Source organism: Panthera leo, chromosome B4, assembly GCF_018350215.1.
Source record: "Panthera leo isolate Ple1 chromosome B4, P.leo_Ple1_pat1.1, whole genome shotgun sequence".
NCBI classification, from domain to species: Eukaryota; Metazoa; Chordata; class Mammalia; order Carnivora; family Felidae; genus Panthera; species Panthera leo.
The window spans coordinates 83,341,453-83,365,209 of NC_056685.1; the positions used below are offsets into that span (position 1 = coordinate 83,341,453).

Sequence of the window (23,757 nt, forward strand, 5' to 3'; positions counted from 1 at the left end):
ATCTCAAAAAAGAAATATATATGCAAAGATATATATACATCTTTGCACAGATATATAAACATATATCTCTTTACATATATATTTATATATTTTTATAGATTTGTTTATATACAAATATACATTTACATATATATTTCTTTATATATATGCTGAATACAAATACTGAATATATAATATATATTATATATACTGAATATGTATTATATGTAGTATTACAATATATTATGTATTATGCATACACTGAATAGATACTGAATATATATTATACATTATATGTTATACAACATATTATATATACATATATACTGTTATATAGTATTATATAATACATATACTGAATACAAATACTGGATATATATTATGTATAATAACATTATATTGTATATAACATGTATCATATAATATATATTATCTATAATAATGTTGTTATATAATACATTAATATAATAATGTATTATATAACATATATTATATATACTAAATATATATAATATATACAGTAATATATACACTTTATATGTACTGAATATATATATATATTTATATATATATATACTGAATACAAACACTGAAATGAATTTGGATACTAATCTTTATTTGAAGCCCGGTTCAGTATCTAACTCCTTCCCTACTTTTCCATATTGGTTTTTCTCTTTCCTTTTTGTATTTGCATTAAACAACTAGATTCAACTAAATTACACTGCACTATTTATATTACAGAATGAATCCATTATACCTATTGTTACTTTAATCATCAAATATTCATGTTTTATCTCCACAACCAGCCAGCAAGGTCCTTTAACACACACACACATTTTTGATCCCACAGCCCTAGAATGAGGCTGAACACTCTAATAGTCCCAAGTACCTTACACGACACCCAAGATGTCTCTGGAAAAACCTTGGGACCTATGGAAAAATGTAATATTCTTCCTTGTCGCCCTAAGGACTATTTTGTGCTAAAATTAAGTTCTTATTCTAGTAAAAGCACATAATATTTTCTTCAAATTTTACAGGGATCCCTTTCATGACATCAAAATGGTAAGTTTCCAGCAAGTTTAGGCAAGCTAACAAGCACAAGCTTTTCCTCCCAGAATTCAAATGGGCATATTTACACTCTTTCAAAGAAAGAGAATTATATATTACTAGGTTTAAACAGAAATTATGTTAATTAAGTGATTGGTTAAATATGAAGTTATTTAATAAAAACTTCAGCTACGGGGCGCCTGGGTGGCGCAGTCGGTTAAGCGTCCGACTTCAGCCAGGTCACGATCTCGCGGTCCGTGAGTTCGAGCCCCGCGTCAGGCTCTGGGCTGATGGCTCAGAGCCTGGAGCCTGTTTCCGATTCTGTGTCTCCCTCTCTCTCTGCCTCTCCCCCGTTCATGCTCTGTCTCTCTCTGTCCCAAAAATAAATAAAAAACGTTGAAAAAAAAATTTTTAAAAAAAATAAAATAAAATAAAAAAAATAAATAAATAAAATAAAAACTTCAGCTACAATATAAAAAGACAGCTTACCCCCCAAAATAGTCTGAAAGCCCAGGAAACAAAGAACTCACTATCTAACTGAAAACCAATCAAGAGTGTTGGAAAATAAGTCTACTGGAGTACTTACAAGTTTTAAGAATTGATTTTATAGTCCCTTTACTCTTTTAATAGGTGTTTTAAAATAACTGATTTTCCCTCTAATTTAAAAGAAATTAATGCTCCTTTTATATAGAGATAAGCAAAAAATAAAATAAAAATTATCCTGCTACCTCCTTCATAACATTTTGTCTCAATAAACAGTATATTCTTTGAGGGCAGCTCATTTCTCCAAGGAACAAGGTCCCTCACTTCTAGAATTCATCCATGGAAACCCCAGCAGAAAGGAAAGGGAGGGGGGAAAAAAAAGCACATAGGCTTAATTCAATGAGAGTAATATATAGATTTGTTTTTACTTTGTTTACATTTCCCCATTCGTATAAATCTAGTGTGAAAAAAACCCATACATTTCATTTTTATGGATTTTTCTTGGTTTATAATAATTTTTTGGCATTTTTCCAGCATCCTTAAAATTTCTTACCATAGTAGCAGCAAAGTCCTACATTTCCAATTGCCAAATCAGGTAGTAAACACATATTCATTCTATATGTAAAATCTTACTCAATTTTAACTTATATTTAAATTAGTTACTCAAAATAACTTTTTATTTCTTATTTCTTTTGTTGAAGTCTACCAACTGCATCAACAGATTTTCACATTTTATGTACAGTTAAACGTATATAGAATAAGTTTCTCCTCAAAATATCCCACAAAAATCTGAATTCACACACATGCAAAACAATTCCAGTGTCCTAAAATTCATCCACAAGTACCCAAATATAATGCTCACCTGATCTCTAGCTCAGATGTAATGAATGCCTCATCCATCCAGGTAAAGTGTAAGAACTGTACTTATCAAGCATAATTTGGGGAGACAGTAAGGAAAGAATAGTGGATAGCTCCCAGCAATTCACCTAGGAGGGGAAAAAAATGATCCCTTTCACATCCAGAGCGTAGGTTCTAACAAGTTTTCAGCAACAGTCAAATAAAATTCTCAGAACAGTCCTGACTTTTCACTGGACTCTGTGTCTTAATTAAGTAGTCTGAGTGACAGTGCAAAAATTAATTTGAAACTACCTTTCTTCTTTACTCTGAAAAGCTGAATATTGTCTGTCTTGACTATTAAAATCCCCAGAGATTTCAATTCTGCAGGAACTCTACATGGTTCTAAATTTAGACAAGTAATAGAAATAGTTGGAAGGCATGCAATTCACTTTAATATCTGAACTTTTATGTTGCCAGGCAGCTAATTTCTTAAGTAATCCTAGAGCAGTCATCCACATAAAAGAATAAATATATAAGCCATATAATCAACTGATAGGCTAGTAATGGTGTTAATTAAAATATTACCTATAATTTATGAAAATGAATAACACCCCTCCTCCAAAAACAAAGGTTATAACTTCTTCCATAGGGATAACAGGACAGGATTTTAAATATTTCAACAGAACAGGTTAATAGCACATGGTGACTTTCCTTACAACTGATTTGTTTCCACATCAATGAACATACCAATAGGCTTAATGGATTTCACCTTCAGTGTAAAATGTTTTTGTGGAAGGAACTGACCTATCTTGTTTCATGTAGAGTCCCAGAGTGGAATATGTTCTAAAGCTGTTGGACCATAAGTGATTGGGGTATACCAGATCATAATTCTAAGGCTAACTCTTTTTGGATTCTCTAAAACATCAGACCTCTATAAGGAACCACAAAAACTATACTCCCAACAGAAATGTTCAATACAATAATAAATAACCAACTTCATGTCAGTTTCCTAGACTCAGGTCATGATCTCATGGCTCAGGAGTTCAAGGCCCGCATAGGGCTCTGTGCTGACAACTCAAGCCTGGAGCCTGCTTCGGGTTGTGTCTCCCTCTCTCTCTGTCCCTCCCCCACTCACACTCTGTCTCTGTCTGTCTCTCTCTCTCACAATTAATAAACATTAAAAAAATTTTTTTAAGGAATCATTTGTCACTAAAGGAATCAGGGTTCCTTGCAGAAATGATTTACTCCAGGTCTGGGGCAGGTAAAGTACAAAGTGAACCTGAAACACCTTGCAGTGCCAGAGAGGATCACGTCAAAAGGACATAGGAATCAGTTTGATAGGGCTCCCACTGACCAAATTTACAACAAATTTGCTGTATTTTTAATACTGAATATGGTATTTTTAACAGCAATAGATTATAACATATTGAATTTTTTAAAAATACCAAGTCTACAGTAACCATCAAAAACAAAAAAAGGAGGGGCACCTGTGTGGCTCAGTCAGTTAAGTGTCCAACTCTTGATCTTTACTCAGGTCGGGCTCTGGGCTGAGCCTTGTTGGGATTGTCTCTCTCCTCTCTCTCTGCCCCTCACCTGCTCACACGCTTTCTTTCTCTCAAAATAAACTTTAAAAAAAAAAAAAAAAAAAAGGGGAGGGGGAGTAAAAGTAAAACTCTTCCTTTTAGAACACCACCAACTAGAAAACATAGAATTTATGAGAGAATCAACATTTTGCATGACCACCAATGTAATAACCAATTCAGGCAAGGAACATAAATGCATGTTAATACCACTGAGTAAAACATTAAGGAATAGAAAGGTCACACATTTTAAAAGTATCATTCCACAGACTGCTTAATTACAAAGGGGAAAAGGTACCTTTACAAAGAAGAAATGTAGCTGACATCAACATAACTAAGTGACCAAACTTTTTACCACCAACAATGGAACAAAAGGACATTATGTACACAGAGACACACATAACATCTTGCCAAAAATGTTTAACCTGAATCTAATCAAGACAAAGCCAAATTGTGACACATTCTTCAACATAACTAGCCTGGTCTCTAAAAAATATCAATGACATTAAAAACAAAAACGGGGGAGAACTGCTCTGAATTAAAAGACTAAAAAAAAACAAAAACAAAAATGACAATTAAATGCAACATATGATCCTTGACTAAATCCAGGATTGGAAGGAAAGCTATAAAGCAGTATCTCAATTATTGAGATAATTGAGCAAATCTGAGTATAGACTATTGCATTAACTATTATACCACTGTAAAATATTTTGAATGTGATAATAAGTTTGATAGTATGATTATGGTGATACAGGAAAACAACTTGTTTTTAGGCAATAGATGCTTAAGAAATTTTGAGGTGAAGTTTTCTGAATGTCTGTAATATGCTAATAAGTTTCCAGATTTCCTAATACACTAATAAAAATTCTTGATATACAATGAACAATAATGTATATATGTGTAGGGAGGGAAGGGAGAGAGAAAGGTGGATACAGAAAAAGAAGAGTGAAGAAGGGGGTAAAGAGAGTGAGAGAGCACAAATGCAATAAAATATTTGATAAATATAGGTAAATGTCATACTGATATTCAGTGTATCACTCTTCCGACTTTTCTATAGGTTCAGAATTCTTCCAAATAAAAAAGCTGGGGTAGGGGCATCTGGGTGGCTCAGTCAGTTGAGCTTCCAACTTCAGCTCAGGTCATGATCTCAGGGTTCATGAGTGCAAGCCCCCTATGGGGCTCACTGCTGTCAGCACAAGGCCAGCTTCAGATCCTTTTTCTCCCTCTGTCTCTGCCTCTCCCTCACTCATGCTGTTTCTCTCAAAAACAAATAAACATTGGAGCACCTGGGTGGCTCAGTTAAGCGTCAGGTTCTTGATTTCAGCCCAGGTCATGACCTCACGGTTTGTGAGTTTTTGAGTCCCACGTCAGGCTCTGCGCTGACAGCACAGAGCCTGCTTGGGATTCTCTCTCCCTCTCTGCCCCTCCCATGCTTGTGCTCTCTCTCTCAAAATAAATAAACATTAAAAAAAAAATTGGGGGTGAAAAAGAATAAGAAACAACGTTAACCCAAACTCTTAGCTATCCGATGTAAATTTTGCTGTGTCCTGAAAAACCAATTCCAGGTGGTGGTTACAGGCACAGACCTTGGCATGAAGCTGTTATGCTCTGGCTGCATGACCTAACCTAACCTCTCTGTTATGGTCTGCATGGGTCCTGCCAAAATTCATTTTGAACCCTAACCTCCCAAAATGATAGTATTAGGAAGTGGGGCCTTTAGGAGGTGAATGGGATTAGTGCCTTATAAAAAAGGTCCCAGAGAGGTCCCTATCCATTCTACCATGCGAGGACACAGTGAGAAGCAGCTGGCTATGAACCAGGAAGAAGGCCTTCACCAGAATTCAACCATGCTAGTGCCTTGGACCTCCCAGCCTCCAGAACTGTGAGAAATAAGTTTCTGTTATTGATAAGCCACACAGTCTATGGCATTTTGTTATAGCAGTCTGAACAGACAAAAGACACTCTAAGCTTCAACTATAAAATAAGGATACTACAGTACTACTCCATGGGGATTATTATTGTGAGAAATAAATGATCTATTATCTATTATACTTACATAATATTATCTATTATCTATTATACTTACATAATATCACATTCTTTGTTCACTTAACTTTCTTGTAAGTATGGGGACACTGGACCAATTTTTAGCCTTTCTCTGTCTTGGCAACTAGGTTACAGTAACTTTATTAAAATTTTGTGAATTGCCAAATATATCCAACTTCAAATAAAAGTTAAAATGCATTCCATCTAAGGCCCAATAAAAATAAGTCCACCTTTAGCACAAATAACAGAGCTAACATACTCTGAAGTACCTGTAAGTGGTATAAGCAGCAGCTTCTCACAGCTTATATTTGCTCCTTACTCAAAATACTAGTCACAGGCTTGCCTTCGTCCCCCAAATAGCAATCTTTACATTAAAGTCCAAAGCCATCAAACCAGAAGTACCTCTTAAATTCTATTTACCGGGGCTTCATCACTCCACAAGTTTGCCCTGGTGACCTCATCCTGGATTGAAACATCCCTTCCTCTCTCTAGAGCTCCAGGTTCATTTACACAATTAGCTGATACATATTTCCAAAAGTGAACTCTCTACCAACACTCTTCTAACCCCAAATCTGCCCCCCCCACACTTTATGTGATATATGTGATATAATCGACATATTAGTTACTGGTGTAAAACATGACTCAATATATGTATATATTGAAAAATGATCATAGTAAGTCTGGTTAACATCCATCGCCAGACATATTTATAACTGTTTCTTGTGATGAGAACTGTTAAGATCTACTGTTAACAACTTTCAAATATATAACACAGTATTATTAACTACAGCCACCATGTTGTACATGAAACCTCCAAGGCTTTTTTTCATACCTGGAAGATTATACATTTTCTCCACCTTAACCCATTTTGCCTACCTCCACCCCTGCAACCACCATTCTTTTCCATGAATTATGTTTTGTTTTTTTAGATTCCATATCATTAATGAGATCAGAGTATTTTGTCTTTCCTTATTTCACTTAGCATAATGCCCTTCAAGTCCAACCACATTGTCACGAATGGCAGGATTTCTTTTTATGTCTGCATAATACTCCATTGTATGCACATACATTTTATCTGTTCATTTGTTGCCAGACACTTGGGTTGTTTCCATGTCATGGCTCTTGTTTAATACTACAATGAACATGGGGATGCAGATACCTCTTAGAGATAGTGACTTTATTTTCTTCAGGTATATATCCAGAAGCAGGATTGCTGGTTCATATTTTTAAATGAAAATGTAAAATTTTTTCTACTTTTAGTTCTGTTTTTAATTTCTTGAGGAACTGTTGTCCATAGTGGCTGCACCACTTTACATTCCCACCAACACTGCACAAAAAGCTCCCTTTTCTCCACATCCTTGCCAACACTTGTTAGTTCATCTTTTTGATGCTAGCCACTCTAACAATAGTATAAGGTGGTATCTCACTGTGATTTTGATTTGCATTTCTCTGATGATTAGTAACATTGAACACCTTGTCCTGTACCTGTTGTTCATCAGTATATCTACTTCAAAACAAAGTGTCTAGGGGCGCCCTGGGTGGCTCAGTCGATTAAGCATCCGACTTTGACTCACGTCATGATCTCATGGTTCACAGGTTCGAGCCCCGTGTCAGGCTCTGTGCTGACAGCTCAGAGCCGGAGCCTGCTTCAGTTTCTGTGTCTCCCTCTCTCTCTGCCCCTCCCCCGCGCTCGCGCGCGCGCGCGCGCGCTCTCTCTCTCTCTAAGATAAACACTAAAAAAACTTTTTAATGTCTATTCAGTTCCTCTGCCCATTTTTTAAAAAAAAAATTTTTTTTAATGTTTATTTATTTTTGAGACAGAGAGAGATAGAGCATGAACGGGGGAGGGTCAGAGAGAGAGGGAGACACAGAATCTGAAGCAGGCTCCAGGCTCTGAGCTGTCAGCACAGAGCCCAATGCGGGGCTTGAACTCACGGACCGTGAGATCATGACCTGAGCCGAAGTCGGACACTTAACCGACTGAGCCACCCAGGCGCCCCTCCTCTGCCCATTTTTTTAAAAAAATTTTAATGTTTATTTTTGAGAGAGAGAGAGGCAGAGTGCTAGCAAGTGAGGGGCAGAGAGAAAGAGAGAGACACAGAATCTGAATCAGGCTCCAGGCTCTGAGCTGTCAGCATAGAGCCTGATGCAGAACTTGAACCCATGAGCCAAGCCCTGAGATCATGACATGAGCTGAAGTCAGACACTTAACCAACTGAGCCACCCAGACACCCCTCCTCTGCTCATTTTTAAAGCAGACTGTGTTTTTTCTATTTAAGTTGTAGGAGGTCTTCATATATTTTGAGGATATTAACCCTTTATTGGATACGATTTGCTAATTTTTTTCTACCAGATCGTTCATTTTGAGTTTCCCTTACTGTGCAAAAAGCTTTTTAGTTTTTATTTTTTTATTTTTTAAGTAATCTCTACATCCAACATGAGGCTTAAACTCAAGACCAGAAGATCGAGAGTCTCATGCTCTACCAACTGAGCCAGCCATGCGCCTGCATGCAAAAGCTTTTTAGTTAGATGTAGTTCCACTTGTATATTTTTGCTTTTGGTACCTTTGTTTTTGGTGTCAAATCCAAAAAACTCATCACCAATACAGAAGTCAAGGAGCTTACTGCCAATGTTTTCCTCTAAGGGTTTTATGGCTTCAGGTCTGTTTCCAAGTCTTTAATTCATTTTTCATTTATATTTACATATGGTAGAAGACAGTTGTCCAGTCTACCCAACACTGAAAAGACTGTCCTTCCCTATTATATATTCTTGGTTCCTGTGTCATAAATTTATTGACCATATATGCCTGGGTTTGTTTCCGGGCTCTCTAATCTGTTCCATCAATCTATATGACCATTTTCATGCTGTTACCATACTGTTTTGATTATTATAGCTTTGCTATATAGTTTGAAGTCAAGAAGTGTGATGCGAGGGCTCCTGGGTGGCTCAATTGGTTAAGCTTCTGACTTCAGCTCAGGTCATCATCTCATGGTTTGTGGGTCTGAGCCCAGGTGGAGCCTGCTTGGGATTCTCTCTCTCTCTCTCTCCCTCTCTCTGCCCCTCCCCCCACTCGTACTTTTTCTCTCTCTCTCAAAACAAACTTAAAAAAAAAAAAGTGTGATGCCTCCAGTTTTGTTTTTCTTTCTCAAGACTGCTTGGGCTATTTGGGGTCTTTTGTGGTTCCATACAAATTTTAGGATTGTTCTATCCCCATGAAAAATACCACTGGAATTTGGGTAGCAATTGAACTGAATCTTTAGATTGCTTTAGGTAGTATGGACATATTAACAATATTAATTCTTCCAATCCATGAACAGAGAATATCTTTCCATTTATTTGTATCTTCAACTTATTTCATCAACATCTTACTGTATTCAGTGTAGAGACCCTTCACATCCTTGGCTAAATTTATTCCTAGGTATTTTATCCTTTTTGATGCAATTGTAAATAAGACTCTTTTCTTTCTTTTTTCTTTTTTTGGACTATTTTCTTAATATATACTTTTTTAAGTTTATTTATTTTGAGGGTGTCTGGGTGGCTCAGTCAGTTAAGCACCCAACTTCAGCTCAGGTCATGATCTCACAGTTTGTGAGTTCTCCACTGTGGTAGGCTCTCCACTGCCAGCACAGAGCCTACTTCAGATCCTCTGTCCCCCTCTCTCTTCAAAAATAAACACTTAAAAAATTTAAAAAATCAAGTTTATTTTGAGAGTGCAAATAAGGGAGGGTCAGAGAGAGGAGAGAAAGAGAATCCAGAGCAGGCTGCGCACCACCAGCAGGGAACCCAACATGGGACTCGAACCCGTGAATCGTGAAATCATGACCTGAGCCAAAATCAAGAGTCAGATGCTTAACTGACTGAGCCAGCTAGGCACCCCTCTTAGCATCTCTTTCTGATAGTTCATTATCAGTGTACAAAACATAATTGATTTTTGTATATTGATTTTGTATCCTGCAATTTTACTGAATTCATTTATTCTTTTTTTTGGTGTTTAGGGTCTTCTATATATAATATCACATCATCTGCATACAGTGACATTTTCACTTCTTCCTTTCTGATTTAGATACCTTTTCTTTTTCTTGCTCAACTGCTCCAGTTAGGACTTCCAATTCCATGCTGAATAAAAGTGGCAAAGAAAAACTTTCAGCTATTCACTGTTGAGTACCATGTAAGCTGTGGGCTTGTAATATATGGCCTTCATTATGTTGAGATGCATTCTCTCTGTATCTACTTTATTGAGTTTTTATCATTAACGGATGCTAAATTTTGACAAATGCTTTTTCTGCATCTATTGAGACGATCATGTTTTGTTTTAAGATGATCATGTTTTTTAGCTTTCATTTTGTTAAAGTGGTATACCACACTGATTTACAGCTGTCGAACCATCCTCGTATCCCTGGAATAAATCCCACTTGATTACAGTATATGATTCTTTTAATATACTGTTGAATTAGGTTTGCTAATATTTTGTTGAGGATTTTTACATATGTGTTCTTTGGGGATGTTGGTCTGAAATTTTATTTTCTTACAGTTCCCTTGCCTGACTCTGGTATCAGGGTTAGGTTGGCCTCAGAGAGTAAGTTTAGAAGTGTTCCCTCCTATTTTTTTGAATAGTCTGAGAAAGAATGGTATTAATTCTACTTTAAATATTTCACGGAACTCACCAGTGAAGCCTTCAGGACCTGGAGTTTTGTTTCTTGGGAGATTTTTGATTACTGGTTCAAACTCTTTACTAGTAATGGGTCTGTTCAGATTTTCTATTTACTCATGATTCACTCTCAGTAGTATGTATGTTCCCAGGAATTTATCCATTTCTTCCAGGTTGTGCAATTTGTTGGAATATAAATTGTTTGTAGGATCTCTTGGAATCCTTTGTTTTTCTGCGGTATCAGTTATAACATCTCCTCTTTCATTTCTGATTTTGAGTACTCTCTCTTTTCTTCTTGGTGAGCGTAACTGAAGGTTTGTCTGGTTTTTTTCAAACAACCCACTTTGTTTCACTGATTTAATCCATCATCATTTTAGTCTCTAGTTCACTTATGTCTGCTCTGATCTTTATTTCCTTCCTTCTACAACTTTAGGCTTAGTTCTTTCTTTTTCTAGTTTCTTGAGGTATAAAGTTAGGTTGTTTACTTGACATCTCTCTTGATTCTTAATGTAGGCATTTAGCACTATGAACTTCTCTTTTAGAACTACTTTTGCTACATCCCATAGGGTTAGTATTTTGTATGTTGGTATTTCCATTTTCATTTGTCTCTTGTATTTTTTTCTCTTTTAATTTCTTCTCTGATCCAATGGCTATGTTGTTTATCTCTACATATTTGTGAATTTTCCAGGTTTCTTCTTGTAATTGATTTCTAGTTTCCTACCATTGTAGCCAGGGAAGATCTTGATATGATTTCAATCTTAAATTTATTAAGATATGTTTTGTGGCTTAACATATTATCTACCCTGAAGGAAGTTCCATGAGCACTTGAGAAGAATGTTTTTTTCTGTTGATTTGGGATGGAATGTTCTGTGTATGCCTGTTAAGTCCATCTGGTCTACCATGTCATTCATAGGAATGTTTCTTTATTGATTTTCTGCCTGGATATTCTACCCCTTGAAGAAAGTGAGGTATTAAAGTCCCTTATTATTGTACTCCTATTTCTTCCTTTAGGTCTAATAATATTTGCTTTATATATTTAGGTGCCCCTAAAGCCCTTTCTTATTTCAGTTAACAATACCACCCAGTCACCCAGGACAGAAACTGAGAGTCATTTATTCACAATTCCTCCCCTCTCCTCTCACATTTAACCAATTTCCAAATTCTAGCACCATCTCCTTGACCCATCTGATCTTCTCAGCTCCTACCTTTCCCCACTCCCATCACTTCTGGGCAAAGAATTTAGTTAATGGAGCAAGACCTCCAGAGCTTGCTTTTTTTTTTTTTTTTTTTGGCCTCCATCAGAGCAACCAGCTATGTTCTTGATAACTGTTATGTTGGCCTGTATTCCTGAATACAGGAAAGCCTCTGACCTACCCCTGATGGATGTGTACTGTGAATGAGAAATAAACTTATTTCAAGCTATTGAGAGCTAGGTTTTGTTTCTTACCCAGCATACCTTGGTCTACCCAGATTTCAACATCTTCTGCATGGACTACTACACCAGCCTCCTAACAAGTGTTTCCCACTCTACTCTAAATCCCTTGTAAGTATTTCTCTAAATTGCTACCAGTTACTTTTGTAAAACAAACATTCTGTTTCTCTGATTAAAATCTTCAGAGGTTTCTCTTTCCCTCAAAATATCCCAAATTGCTTAACACAACTCTTAAAGCCTACCATAAAATCAGGCTCTCTATATATTCTCTCCAGCTATTCAAAATAGTGCTACATCTCCATACATACAATATCCTTTAATACTAGGTCTTTGCTCAGGTTATTCTATCTACTTGAAATGCCTTCTGGCCCTCATACCACCTCCCCTACCTTTGCCTGCCTAGCCAGCCATACAAGACCCCTCCCTAGTCAGCTATCCCTCCTACCCTCTCAAAAGCTATTCAGAGTTGGCTCTGCTCAAGGCCCCCATTTTACACATCAGGTCCCTAACCCAAACGGAGAAGTTTACATCACAAGGAACAGTAGGGACCTAAGGCCCTCAAATTCCTTTGTTCAGACACCAAACATTTGTCCCCACACCTTTCTTGACCTTTTCCCACCATCTTAATGAAGGAAATAATAATTCTACCTCTGTTCTGGATTTCATCTTCTCTACGTACTCCAGGACTTCCCTCCATTATTACCACTCTCTACGGTCTTGCTCATTCACCAAACATATAAATATGCTCAAATCTGTCATCTTAAAAAACTCTTCCTTGAACCCCACGTTCCCTACTATTCTCTGTCTCCACCCCTCTGCAATCATCTTGAAAAACAGGGCTTATTTGCCTTTATTTTCCCACCTTCTATTTATTCCTCAATCCAATGCGATTTGGCCTCTGCTCTCATCACTCCAGTGACCCTATTTTCACTGATGTCACCAATGACCTGAATGCCAAATCCATTAAGTTCTTTTCTGTCTTTATCATACTTGACCTTTCTACCTCACTTAACATGACTTCGCCTTCCTCCACCTTCAAACTCTCTTCTCTAAGGTCCTATCACACACATTTTATTGGTTTTCCATTTACCTCCTGACCTCCACAATTTTCCTCCAAGACTCCGCTGCCACCAGTCACACCTTTAACTGTCAGTGTTCTCCAAGGTTCTCTCCTCAGCGTTCAGCTCTTCAGTCTCAACATGATCCTTAGATGACCCAACATTTCACTTCAACTGCAGCATATATACACAGTTGACTCACAATGTCTCTCCAGCCTCAAATTCTCTCTCCAACTCCAAATCAGTACACCTAACTTCCTTCCAGTCCAAAATAAATTTACCTGTATTTCTAGACATACAACTTTCTGTATTCCCTAAACTCATAAATAATGTCACCATCCACCCTGGTATGGAACCCAGAAAACCAGGAGTCATCCAAGAGCTCATCCCTCTTAATTACCACTATTCATTCTCTCTCATTCTGGTTCTCTTGCTTGGTCACTCATGCGCATGCAAGCGTGCATGCGTGCGCGCGGACGGACACACACACACACACACACACACACACACACACACCCTCCAAGTCTGATTCTACCTCCTAAATAGCTCTTCAATCTGTTCATCCCTGTGTACTTGTAGAACCACTATGGAGCCTATTTCTTTTTCTTTTTTTTAATGTTTTATTTTTTCTTTTTAGGAGAAACAGAGACAGAGCATGAGTGGGGAAGGAGCAGAGAGAGGGAGACACAATCCAAAGCAGGCCCCAGGCTCCGAGCTGTCAGCACAGAGCCTGACACAGGGCTCAAACCCACGACCAGGAGATCATGACCTAAGCTGAGGTTGGACGCTCAACCGACTGAGCCACCCAGGTGCCCCTAGGCCTATTTCTAACCTGGACTATTTTGACTACCCTTAAACTGGATCCCTGATTCCAGTCTATTTTCCAACCCAGTTCCCACATTGTCACAGTGATCTTTAAAAAAAAAAAAAAAAAAAAAGTCCTTCAATAGTTTTCATAGTTTAAGACAAAATGTAAACTTTTTGGCTTATTGAAGGCCTTCAAGATCAGGCCCCTACCTACCTCACTAGCCTCTTCTCTAATCCCCACAAGCATCCCATGTGTAGGCACATCCTGCTCCTTGCAGTGTGTCAAAGGCATCATGCTGCTTTGCTTTATACCTCCACTCTTTATACACACAGTTCCTCCCCAAAACTCTCTTCCACATACTTTTCCACCTGGCTAACTCTTACCAGTCCTTCAAGATTCAGCTGGAACATTACCTTCTGACAGGAAGTCTTTCCAGATCTCCATTGTGCTTCCAAAGCACCTTGTACATTCCTTTAAGCGCAGCGTTCTATCAGGCTGCATTATCATGGATGGGCCTGTCTAAGCTCTTTGTTCTTTTATACTCTTAGAACCTAATATTGTAGCTATCCATATGCTGGTTAAATGAAAGAATCCATTGAGACTCCATTCAAATTTTACCTTCTCTAAAAAGTTGAATCTGATCCTGTCACTTAGAGTTAACCTTCCCTCCTCCTTCCTTTCCTATTACATTTTATCACCATCTTGTAACACTTGTAACTTTACAGCTTATGTACAGTTGACCCTTGAACACCACGGGTTTGAACTACACTGGCCCACTTATATGTGAATATTTTCAATAAACATGGTGCAGTACCATAAATGTATTTTCTCTTCCTTATGATTTTACTAATAACATTTTATTTTCTCTAATTTGCTTCATCGTAAGAATACAGTATATAATACATATAACATGCAAAATATGTGTTAATCGACTATGTTATTTGTAAGGCTTCAAGTAAACAGCAAGCTATTAGTAGTTAAGTTTTGGGGAGTCGAAAGTTATAGATGGATTTTTGACCATGTGTGGGGCTGGGTGCCCTATGTTGTTCAAGGGTTAACTGTATTTTTTTTGGAATCTATAATAAAACATGAGCTCCGGGTCACATGGGTGGCTAAGTCAGTTAAGCGGTTGACTCTTGATTTTGGATCAGGTCATAATCTCACAGTTTCATGAGATGGAGCCCTGCGTCAGGCTCCACGCTGATGGTGCAGAGCCTGCTTGGGATTCTCCCTTCCTCTTTCTCTGCCCTTCCCCTGCTCGTTCACTCACTCTCTCTCTCTCAAAATGAATCAACAAATATTTAAAAAAAATTTTTTTTAATTTGGGGAGCCAGGATGGCTCAGTCGGTTAAGAGTCCAACTCTTGATTTTGGTTCCAGTCATGGTCTTGCAGTTCATGGGTTTGAGCCCCATGTCAGGCTCCACACTGACAGTGCAGAGCCTGCTTGGGATTTTCTCTCTTTCCCCCTCCAGTGTGAGTGCTCTCTCTCTCTCACAAATTAAACAAACTTAAAATTTTTTTTCTAATTAAAAAAAATAAATAAAAATTTTTTTCAATTTAAAAAAATTGAGGCACCTGGAGGCTCAACTGGTTAAGCACCCAACTCTTGATTTTGGCTTAGGTCATGATCTCATGGTTCGTGAGGTTGAGCTCCGCATTGGGCTTGCGCTGGCAGTGCAGAGCCTGCTTGGGATATTTTGTCTCCCTCTCTCTCTACCCTTCCTCTGCTCACTCACACTCTCTCAAAATAAAATAAGTAAACTTTCAAAAATAAATAAATAAATAAAACGTGAGCTTCTTGAGGATAGGGGCAGTGTCACTTTTTTTTTTTTTTTTTGGTATCTTTGGCATATAACACAGTATCTAACAAACAGGCACTTAATAAACATCTGAGTGAATGAATGTATTGGTCTCTTCATAAATTTTCTTGATGTTAGGTATTACTTTGGAAGCAGTTCTATAAACCTCACTTGAAGATCCCTCCTTCTATTATAAAAATACAGAAGGATCAGAAGCTAAGGGAAGATGTTCCAACAGAGAACTATTCTAGGAAGAAAAACATAGGCACCACTTATTTTAAACACAAACTAATAATAAACAGACAGTTTCTCTGATTTCTAAGCTAATGCTATATGATAGGCTTGTAGCACACCTAAGCAGTTAGATAACAAGACTGTATCTGTGTTAAGTGAAAAAAACTGGGTTGGTAAAACGAAACAGTAGCAAGTGAGTTCCTGTCATTCTTCATTGAAAATCTATCAGCTTTTCAGGGGTCCTGATGTGGCAGAATGCCCTTACTGTGGGCACTGAGCAAAACACAAGTCAACAATAAAGGACAAGATGAAACAGAGAAAACAGAACCTCATGGCCTAGAACACATTATGGATTTGAGTAGATCCTATGCCTGGATCCAGCCAGTCCACTAAATTGAAAAGACAACTGCCATTTCCCAACCTATAAGAAACCAAGAGAGAAAAGCAATTATGAAAACAATGTTAATTCCAAAGAGAAAAAAAGGAAGAAAATGGAAGAAAACAGAGCACACAGAAATAAAGCACCATTTTCTCTTGGCCAATATTAACTTCAATACTGTTGTGTTATTTAACAGCGTTGGAGAACAATATTTAGAGACTAGTAATTTGATCGTGTTTAATACAGACTGTCCTTCTGTGAAGTAGGCTATCCTTGCTTACTATGGCCACTGGGTGTAAATACAACCAGCTACATGGAAAATGTGCTCGTTAATATCTGCAGACACTTCTTTGTCCCTCTTCCATATTACTAGCTAACTGTGAGTAAAATATTGAAGCTAGCTTAAGAATCCATTAAATGCAGCGTCAGTCTCAAGCATTTACATTTTAAATCAATAGATACATCAAAAAGCATTACTTACTTAACCTTAAGAGACACCTCCAAAAGTTTTCCTCTACCCTAAAGGATACAGACCATCAACTCCATTCTACATATAAAGACACTGATTCAGTGGAATCAATGAGATTAAACTCAGAAAAGCATCAGAGAACTTCAAACAGGGTTAAAAATTCATTTAAGCAGTGGCTCTGATTTTACTTCTCATAAAGCCTACACAGAAACCAAACAAGTCTGTATTCTTTCAATAGTACTATCTCACTGGTCAAATACATGTAATTTTTCAGCCATCGCATTCATTCAAAAAGATCTGCACTACCATATAAGGAAAATACTACAAGTAAAAATCCCTATTTTGACTTCATAACCAAAAACACTGATAGGATGGAGATAAAACACAAAGAATAAATTTTAAACCAAATAACTATGAAGGGAAAATAAGAAGATTGGAAAGGGGTATACATAATGTAAGTCTGAAGATACTATGATAATAGGAAAGGTAAATCTTTGATGGTACAAGCAATGAGAGCAAAACTTTGGTTCAGGATTTCAGTTATTGGGCTTAGTATAGCTCTGGTCCAAATCAAGACTCAAACAATGATCTCTCTTGGTTACGATATTAGCTAGGAGAGGCAAAACAACTGGCAAAATCACAATCTAGAACACACACCTCTAGAACATATGCTTCAAATCATCTAGTTTCTTTCTTTGCTTCTCTTCCTTATAGTCAGTAGAGGAATAAGACAAAAATCACATGTTCTAGAGAGCTCTTTTGGCACAGTAGAGATCACGATCCTAGCAAATTTAATTTCAGTGTGAGCAGAAACTCAGAATGAGATATATAGAGAGAAATATGGTTAAGGTAAAGACAAAGGGGAACCCAGCTCTGTAGAAACTGGTTCAAAAGAGGCAGACAAAATGAGAGGTTTAGGATGCCCTGAAAGGGTTCCAGAACATGATACCTAAATCAGTGATGGTTTCTGTTTTTGTTGTTTTGGGGGAAGAGAGGCATTCAGGGGAGTATATCCAAGGCAGCAAGGTGAGAGAACGAGGAGGGTGAAAGAACAAGTAATTCATCTGTAACTGATGCCTAACCCTGAAAGCAAAGAACTACAGCAAAATATACAGCAGATGAGGTTAAAACACCCAGGTTTAAAAAAAAAAAAAAAAAAGCCTAGCCTTTGTACTGGGAGCAAAAAGAAGATACTAAAAGGTTGTAAGCAACAGAAAACAGATTTTAGTTTTCTTTGGCTGAAGGGTACAGAACTAAATGAAAGATCAGAAGGAGCTAGGACAGGAAGGCCAGTTAAGGCCCATCACAGTTATCCAGATGAGAGATGATGGTCTCCTGAATTAATAAAGTGGCAATGTTGATGAAGAGAAATGGAAGGATTCAAGACAGACTGAGGAGAAAAGTCTACATAACTTTATCATGACTGAGTGTTAGAGTAAGGACTGGAGTGTAACATCAAGGTTTCTGGCTTATGCACCTAAGTGATATCATTAACAGAAAAAAAAAAAGAACTCTGAAGAAAAAATTTCCATGGTAAAATTATTTTTTAGTCATGTTGAATCTGAGATGCTAGGTGACAATCAAGTGGAGATGTTCAAGAGAACACTGAAGAAATGGGCCCAGAGTTCAGGGGAGGGATCAGAACTGGAGATAGACTCGTAAGTTGCAGCTTATAGTAACAGACACAAGTGAAGCCATCAGGATGGATTAAACTGACTGACTGTGTACAGCAAGGTTTTTCTAAATGTCATCCAAGACAACTGACCAGAGACATCAGAAACACTTGGAATTTCTGTTAAAGTATAAATTCCTTAGGGGTGCCTGGGTGGTTCAGTAGGTTAAGTGTCCCCCTTCAGCTCAGGTCATGACCTTGTGGTTCATGAGTCCGAGCCTCGCTTCAGGCTCTGTGCTGACAGCACAGAGCCCAGAGCCTGCTTGGAGTTGTGTCTCCCTCTCTCTCTGCCCCTCCCCCCCCCTCAAAAATAAACATTAAAAAAAAATTTTTTTAAACAAACAAAAATAACAAATTCCTTGGCTTCATCCCAAGCCCACTAAATCAAAATCTCTGGAGATAAGACATAAGAATCTACATTTCATTCATTCATTCATTCATTCACTCAATCAATAAATGTGTACTGAGTGACTATTCTAGGCACTAGGAATATAGCAGTTAGAATATAAATAAGATCCCTGTTTTCATAGGGTTTAAGTTCTAGGTGTAAACCAGACTACAGACAAGAAAACAAACAAGATAATTTAAAATAGTGGTAAGTGCTATGGAGATAATGAAAGAGAGGAATGTGCTAAAGCACAAAAGGGGAGATTAATTATTCTGGATAAGGTAGTCTGGGAAAGTCTATGGAGGAAGAAGCATTTGAGCTGAGACTTGAATAATGAGTAGAGAAGTAAGGCAGGTGAAGATCTGGGCGAACAGTAGTTCAGGCAAAAAGAATTACAAGTACAAAGGCCCTGGGGCAGAAAAAAGCCACTATGGCTGGAGCATAGGAAGAACAGGAAAGTGTGGTACAAGGTAGGTCAGAGAAGCTAGCAGGGGCCAGATCATAAAGGCTTTTGTAAGCCACATTCTTTTTTTTTTTTTTAAGACATTTTCTTTTTCTTTTTTAAATTTTTTTGGTAATGATTATTTATTTTTGAGAGAGAGAGGCAGAGCTGAAGCATGGGAGGGGCAGAGAGAGAGAAGAAGACACAGAATCGTAAGCAGGTTCCGGGCTCTGTGCTGACAGCACAGAGCCTGATGCGGGGCTTGAACTCACGAACTGCGAGATCATGACCTGAGCCAAAGTAGGACACCTAACCAACTGAGCCACCCAGCGCAGTGGCCCCTGTAAGCCACATTCTTAACAAATTCTCCAAGAGATATTTATGCCATTAAGGTTTAAGAACCAGAGGAAGAGAGGCAGAATACAACAGAAATCTTAAGGAAAACACACACTAAGGGATGGGCAGGAGCAAAAGACCCAGGAATGCAACTGGAAAAGAAATTAGTGTCACTGAAACATTTCAAGAGAGGGGTCAACAGTGACAAATGCTGCAGAACAGTGGAATAAAATAAGGATGAAAAGGGGTCCATCACACTTAACAAAGTCTACCATGTTCTTCCCATAAATCTTTGATGGCTGCTGGGAACTGCCTCCACCAAGAGCATTAGAAACACTAGTTGAGCACTTCTTGTGTGGGTAGACATTCACCTGCTACCTATCCATACCGCACTGTTTCCTGGATGTTATCAGCTGGTTACTGTCCTACAATTTCTTCTTCCCTTTTCCCACAGAATCACAAAGGAAGAGTAAGGAAAAGGAACAATTTGTGAGCATGGGGAGAAAATGTATTTCAAATGCATTCATTATTAAGTTTGGATTGTCACTGCCTTGATTACTTTCCTCTAATTCTCTGTTAGGAAGCTTACAGAAGCTTTAACAAATCTTTTTTTTTTTTTTTTAATGTTTATTTATTTTGAGAGCAAAGAGAGCAAGTATGAGTGGGGAAGAGGCAGAGAGAGAGGGAGAGAGAATCCCAAGCAGGCTCCGCCCTGGCAGCACAGAGCTTGATGTGGGGCTTGATATCACAAACTGTGAGATCATGATCTGAGCCGAAATCAAGAGTCAGACACTTAACAGACTGAGCCACTCAGGCGCCCCAGAAGCTTTTACAACTCTAATCCACCCAGTGCTCCAAGGGACAAAGAATTACCTAATGCCCACAGTGCTGCTCACATACCAAAATCATACATAAATTCTTACAGCAGACATATGCAACAAAAACTCTGCCTCCACAAAAAATATGAACTACATTACTTGGAAAATTTAGTCTTTTAATATAAATGTTGCCACCATTTTAAGGTCCAATGAGCTTTTAGGAAAGACAAAAGTGCTTTGCAGATATGGTTTTGATCAGTATTAGTAATAAACACTGTAACACAAATGTTATCAACATGAAATATATCAAAAGCATCCACACAAGGAAGGTAACAGACCAAGTGGCAAAGGAAACTAGTTAATGAAGTTAAAACCGTCTATCTCTATTCTGTACATTAGACAAGTATATATAAAATAATGGGAGCAAAATTACCTCCAAAAGGTCTAGATAGAATTGACTAAAATTTGACCAGCTTTTTATTTCTCCACTACTGACTCACAATCAACAAATACCTATGAGAAATAAATGAGTTCTTTTAAACCCTGCTAATACTTCATTTATTCTTACATTTCTAGCTCTATAAGGACTTAAGCTGAAATCTTTCAGGACCTCTGAGTAACTGTATGGGTACCAAACTATAGTTTTTACTTGCTTGCAAAAGATCTTCAATGAGGGAAAAAAAAAAAAAAAAAAAAGAGGCAGTAAAATATACTATTAACATCTTGGAAAAATAGAAGAATCAGAACACTGATCTCAGAGAAGAGAACTTACAGGAACATTTAACAATTTAGCTTCATTTTTTCCCCCTAAGAAAATACCCAAAAACGCCTGCAAATTATTTCCCAGGAAAAATCGAAGTCTTTGACAATTTAGAAAAGTCAGAGTGTGACAAATAAGCAAGTAATTAAAGGGAATGAAAGATTTTTGATGCTTCTGTGGTTAACAAACAGGAACAGAATGAGTCCTTTAAAGATACCAAAAGTGTTTTGACTATGGGGAGACATAACCACCTGAGGCTTTTGCACCTTTTCTCTCATCTCTAGCTGGGGTGCCCAATTTGGTAAGTTCTTTTTTTTTTTTTTTAAGCACAGGAAAGCACTCTGGGAAACTTACTGTCAAAACTAGAAAGCTGAAATCGCTTTCCCAGTATAGGCTCAAACCAATGACCAACTCATAAGAGACCCTGCCTGCTGAAAAGTAGCAAGGACACCTGCAATTAAGAAGCATACCAGAATCTAGCCTTTCATACCTCCCAAGTGAAAAATGATGAAATCACCACAGACTATTGTAATTAAGAGAGATTTCAATATCAATTTTAAGTGTTGGAGAAAGCAGATATATGCTAAGGAAATCTAAAGGAACTCAAAAAGGAGTTAAAACTGATCAAGGTTAAGATATCTTTTCCATCTCTGTTTTCAGAGATAAACTCAAAGTTAGGAAGGAATGGACAGAGTAACTTCATTGGAAAGATGGAACACCTGCTACACTGCCAAACCAGCAATCATGGTAAGAACAAAAGTTAACCAACCACTAAAAGACTAGTAACAGAAATGTTTTCTACACAGAGAGTAAGAAGGATACAGCTGGAGGAAAATACTGAAGCCACTGTGTATGAAGAAGGTCTCTAAAATTAGACCCACCAACTGTATTCATGCACACACATTCAAGCCATGAGTCCAGTTATTTTTCCTACTTGTAAGTTGGCAGCACAATCCACACAGGGACACTCAGAGTCCCTTATCCAGTCTTACAAGGAGGCAAAGAAAAACCTTTAAAACACACACACACGGGGTCCCTGGGTGGCTCAGTCTGTTGAGCGTCTGACTTCAGCTCAGGTCACGATTTCGCGGTCCGTGAGTTCAAGCCCCGCATCGGGCTCTGGGCTGATGGCTCAGAGCCTGGAGCCTGCTTCCGATTCTGTGTCTCCCTCTCTCTCTGTGCCTCCCCCATTCATGCTCTGTCTCTCTCTGTCTCAAAAATAAATAAATGTTAAAAAAAAGAAATTAAAAAAAAATTATTAAAAAAAAAAATAATAAAAAAAAATAAAACACACACACACACAGTTTCACAAAATTCCTCTGCATTTCCTGAGATCATGCAACCAAAATGCAACACTTACTATCCCTTCCTCAAAATGTGCTTTTTCTTAAAAGCTTTCCTCGGGTTATGAAGAGATGTGGCACAGGAATAAGCACCGCGTCATTCAGAAACCATTACCAAACCATTATCAACACTGAAACATTGTCAGTACTCAGTATTATCTGCAAGAGGTGACAACATGGCACAGAGATGTTTAAGTTATCTCTGGAGTATCACAAAGACTTCCTAGAAACTTTGCGAAAAGGATTTAAAGGGGGGCAACAGAAGTTTGGTAGAAGTGCTTCTCAATCTGCCTAGATTACGTCAGAAATCATTCACAAAATAAGAACTACTATTATACTTCTGATGTTGTTAATTCTTTACATTCATATCAGAACTTCATCCAGTCCAATAGATAAAGATCCCCAGTTCTTCCACCCTACCACAAACTGCTCTCTCATAGGCCTGGCAGCTTTCAATGTCCTGGCAAAGATGTAAGCAAAAACTTTAGGCTTTGCCACCAGCTTTCCCACAAAGTGTTAAAAGCACTATCTCACCCCCTTTGCCTTCCTAAGCCGGAGAAAAGTGGCCAGCACTGCCCCAAAGAGAAACCTCATCTAGGCCACTCTAGCCAGAGAAGGTAACAAATGCACCAATCAAGAAATGAGAAAGGAAAAAATAATGAGGGATAATCCACAGAATTCAGGAGGCCTGCTCCTTTTATCTTCAGACTTAATACAGAACTTAGTTGCTAAAAATGCCCCAAAAAAAGGATTTGTGGGAAAAAAGGATACGATGTTCCCCGGAAACTGACCACTCCATCATTGCTAGAGAAAGGTATCTTAGCTTTTGAGCTCAACTGGCTCCACATGAATGGGGGAAAAATATTACCCATACAACCCATGCTATAAATATTAATATCTTCAGTCTACTGAAAAATTCAAAGGGGAACCAGCCTGTTCAGCACCCTGAGGCCAAAGAGGTAAGGACAGTGATAGTTGTCTGATCAGGAAAGTGAACAAACATCAAGGGAAGAGCCTGAAACAGCAGGTAAAAATTCCAGTCACATGAAATCTGAGACAATCTTCCTCTAGGACCAATACAAAAATCCCCCAGGCTCCATCCTCTCTGCCTTCGAAGTGCTTTCATTCAATGACCTGAAAGCACAAGACTTGAGAAATGTGGCAAGAAATGACAGAAAAAGGATCTCAAATTCTTCCA

At 37.9% G+C, this 23,757-nt stretch overlaps 1 protein-coding gene across 28 annotated transcripts in view; it reads right to left on the reverse strand.

Moving 5' to 3' along the window:
- Positions 1-23,757, reverse strand: part of R3HDM2 (R3H domain containing 2) — a 162,208-nt gene that overhangs the window by 136,030 nt on the left and 2,421 nt on the right. For 25 of the 28 annotated variants that reach the window (XM_042946946.1, XM_042946941.1, XM_042946944.1 and 22 more), the window contains exon 2: positions 2,372-2,495. The exons of 2 other annotated variants lie outside the window; for them this stretch is intronic. In XM_042946946.1, coding sequence (XP_042802880.1) covers positions 2,372-2,409 — 38 coding nt within the window. In that variant the 5' untranslated portion in view covers positions 2,410-2,495. Of the gene's footprint in view, positions 1-2,371; positions 2,496-3,833; positions 3,865-23,757 lie in introns of those variants that run through there. One more of the 28 variants, XM_042946938.1, reaches the window with a different exon arrangement.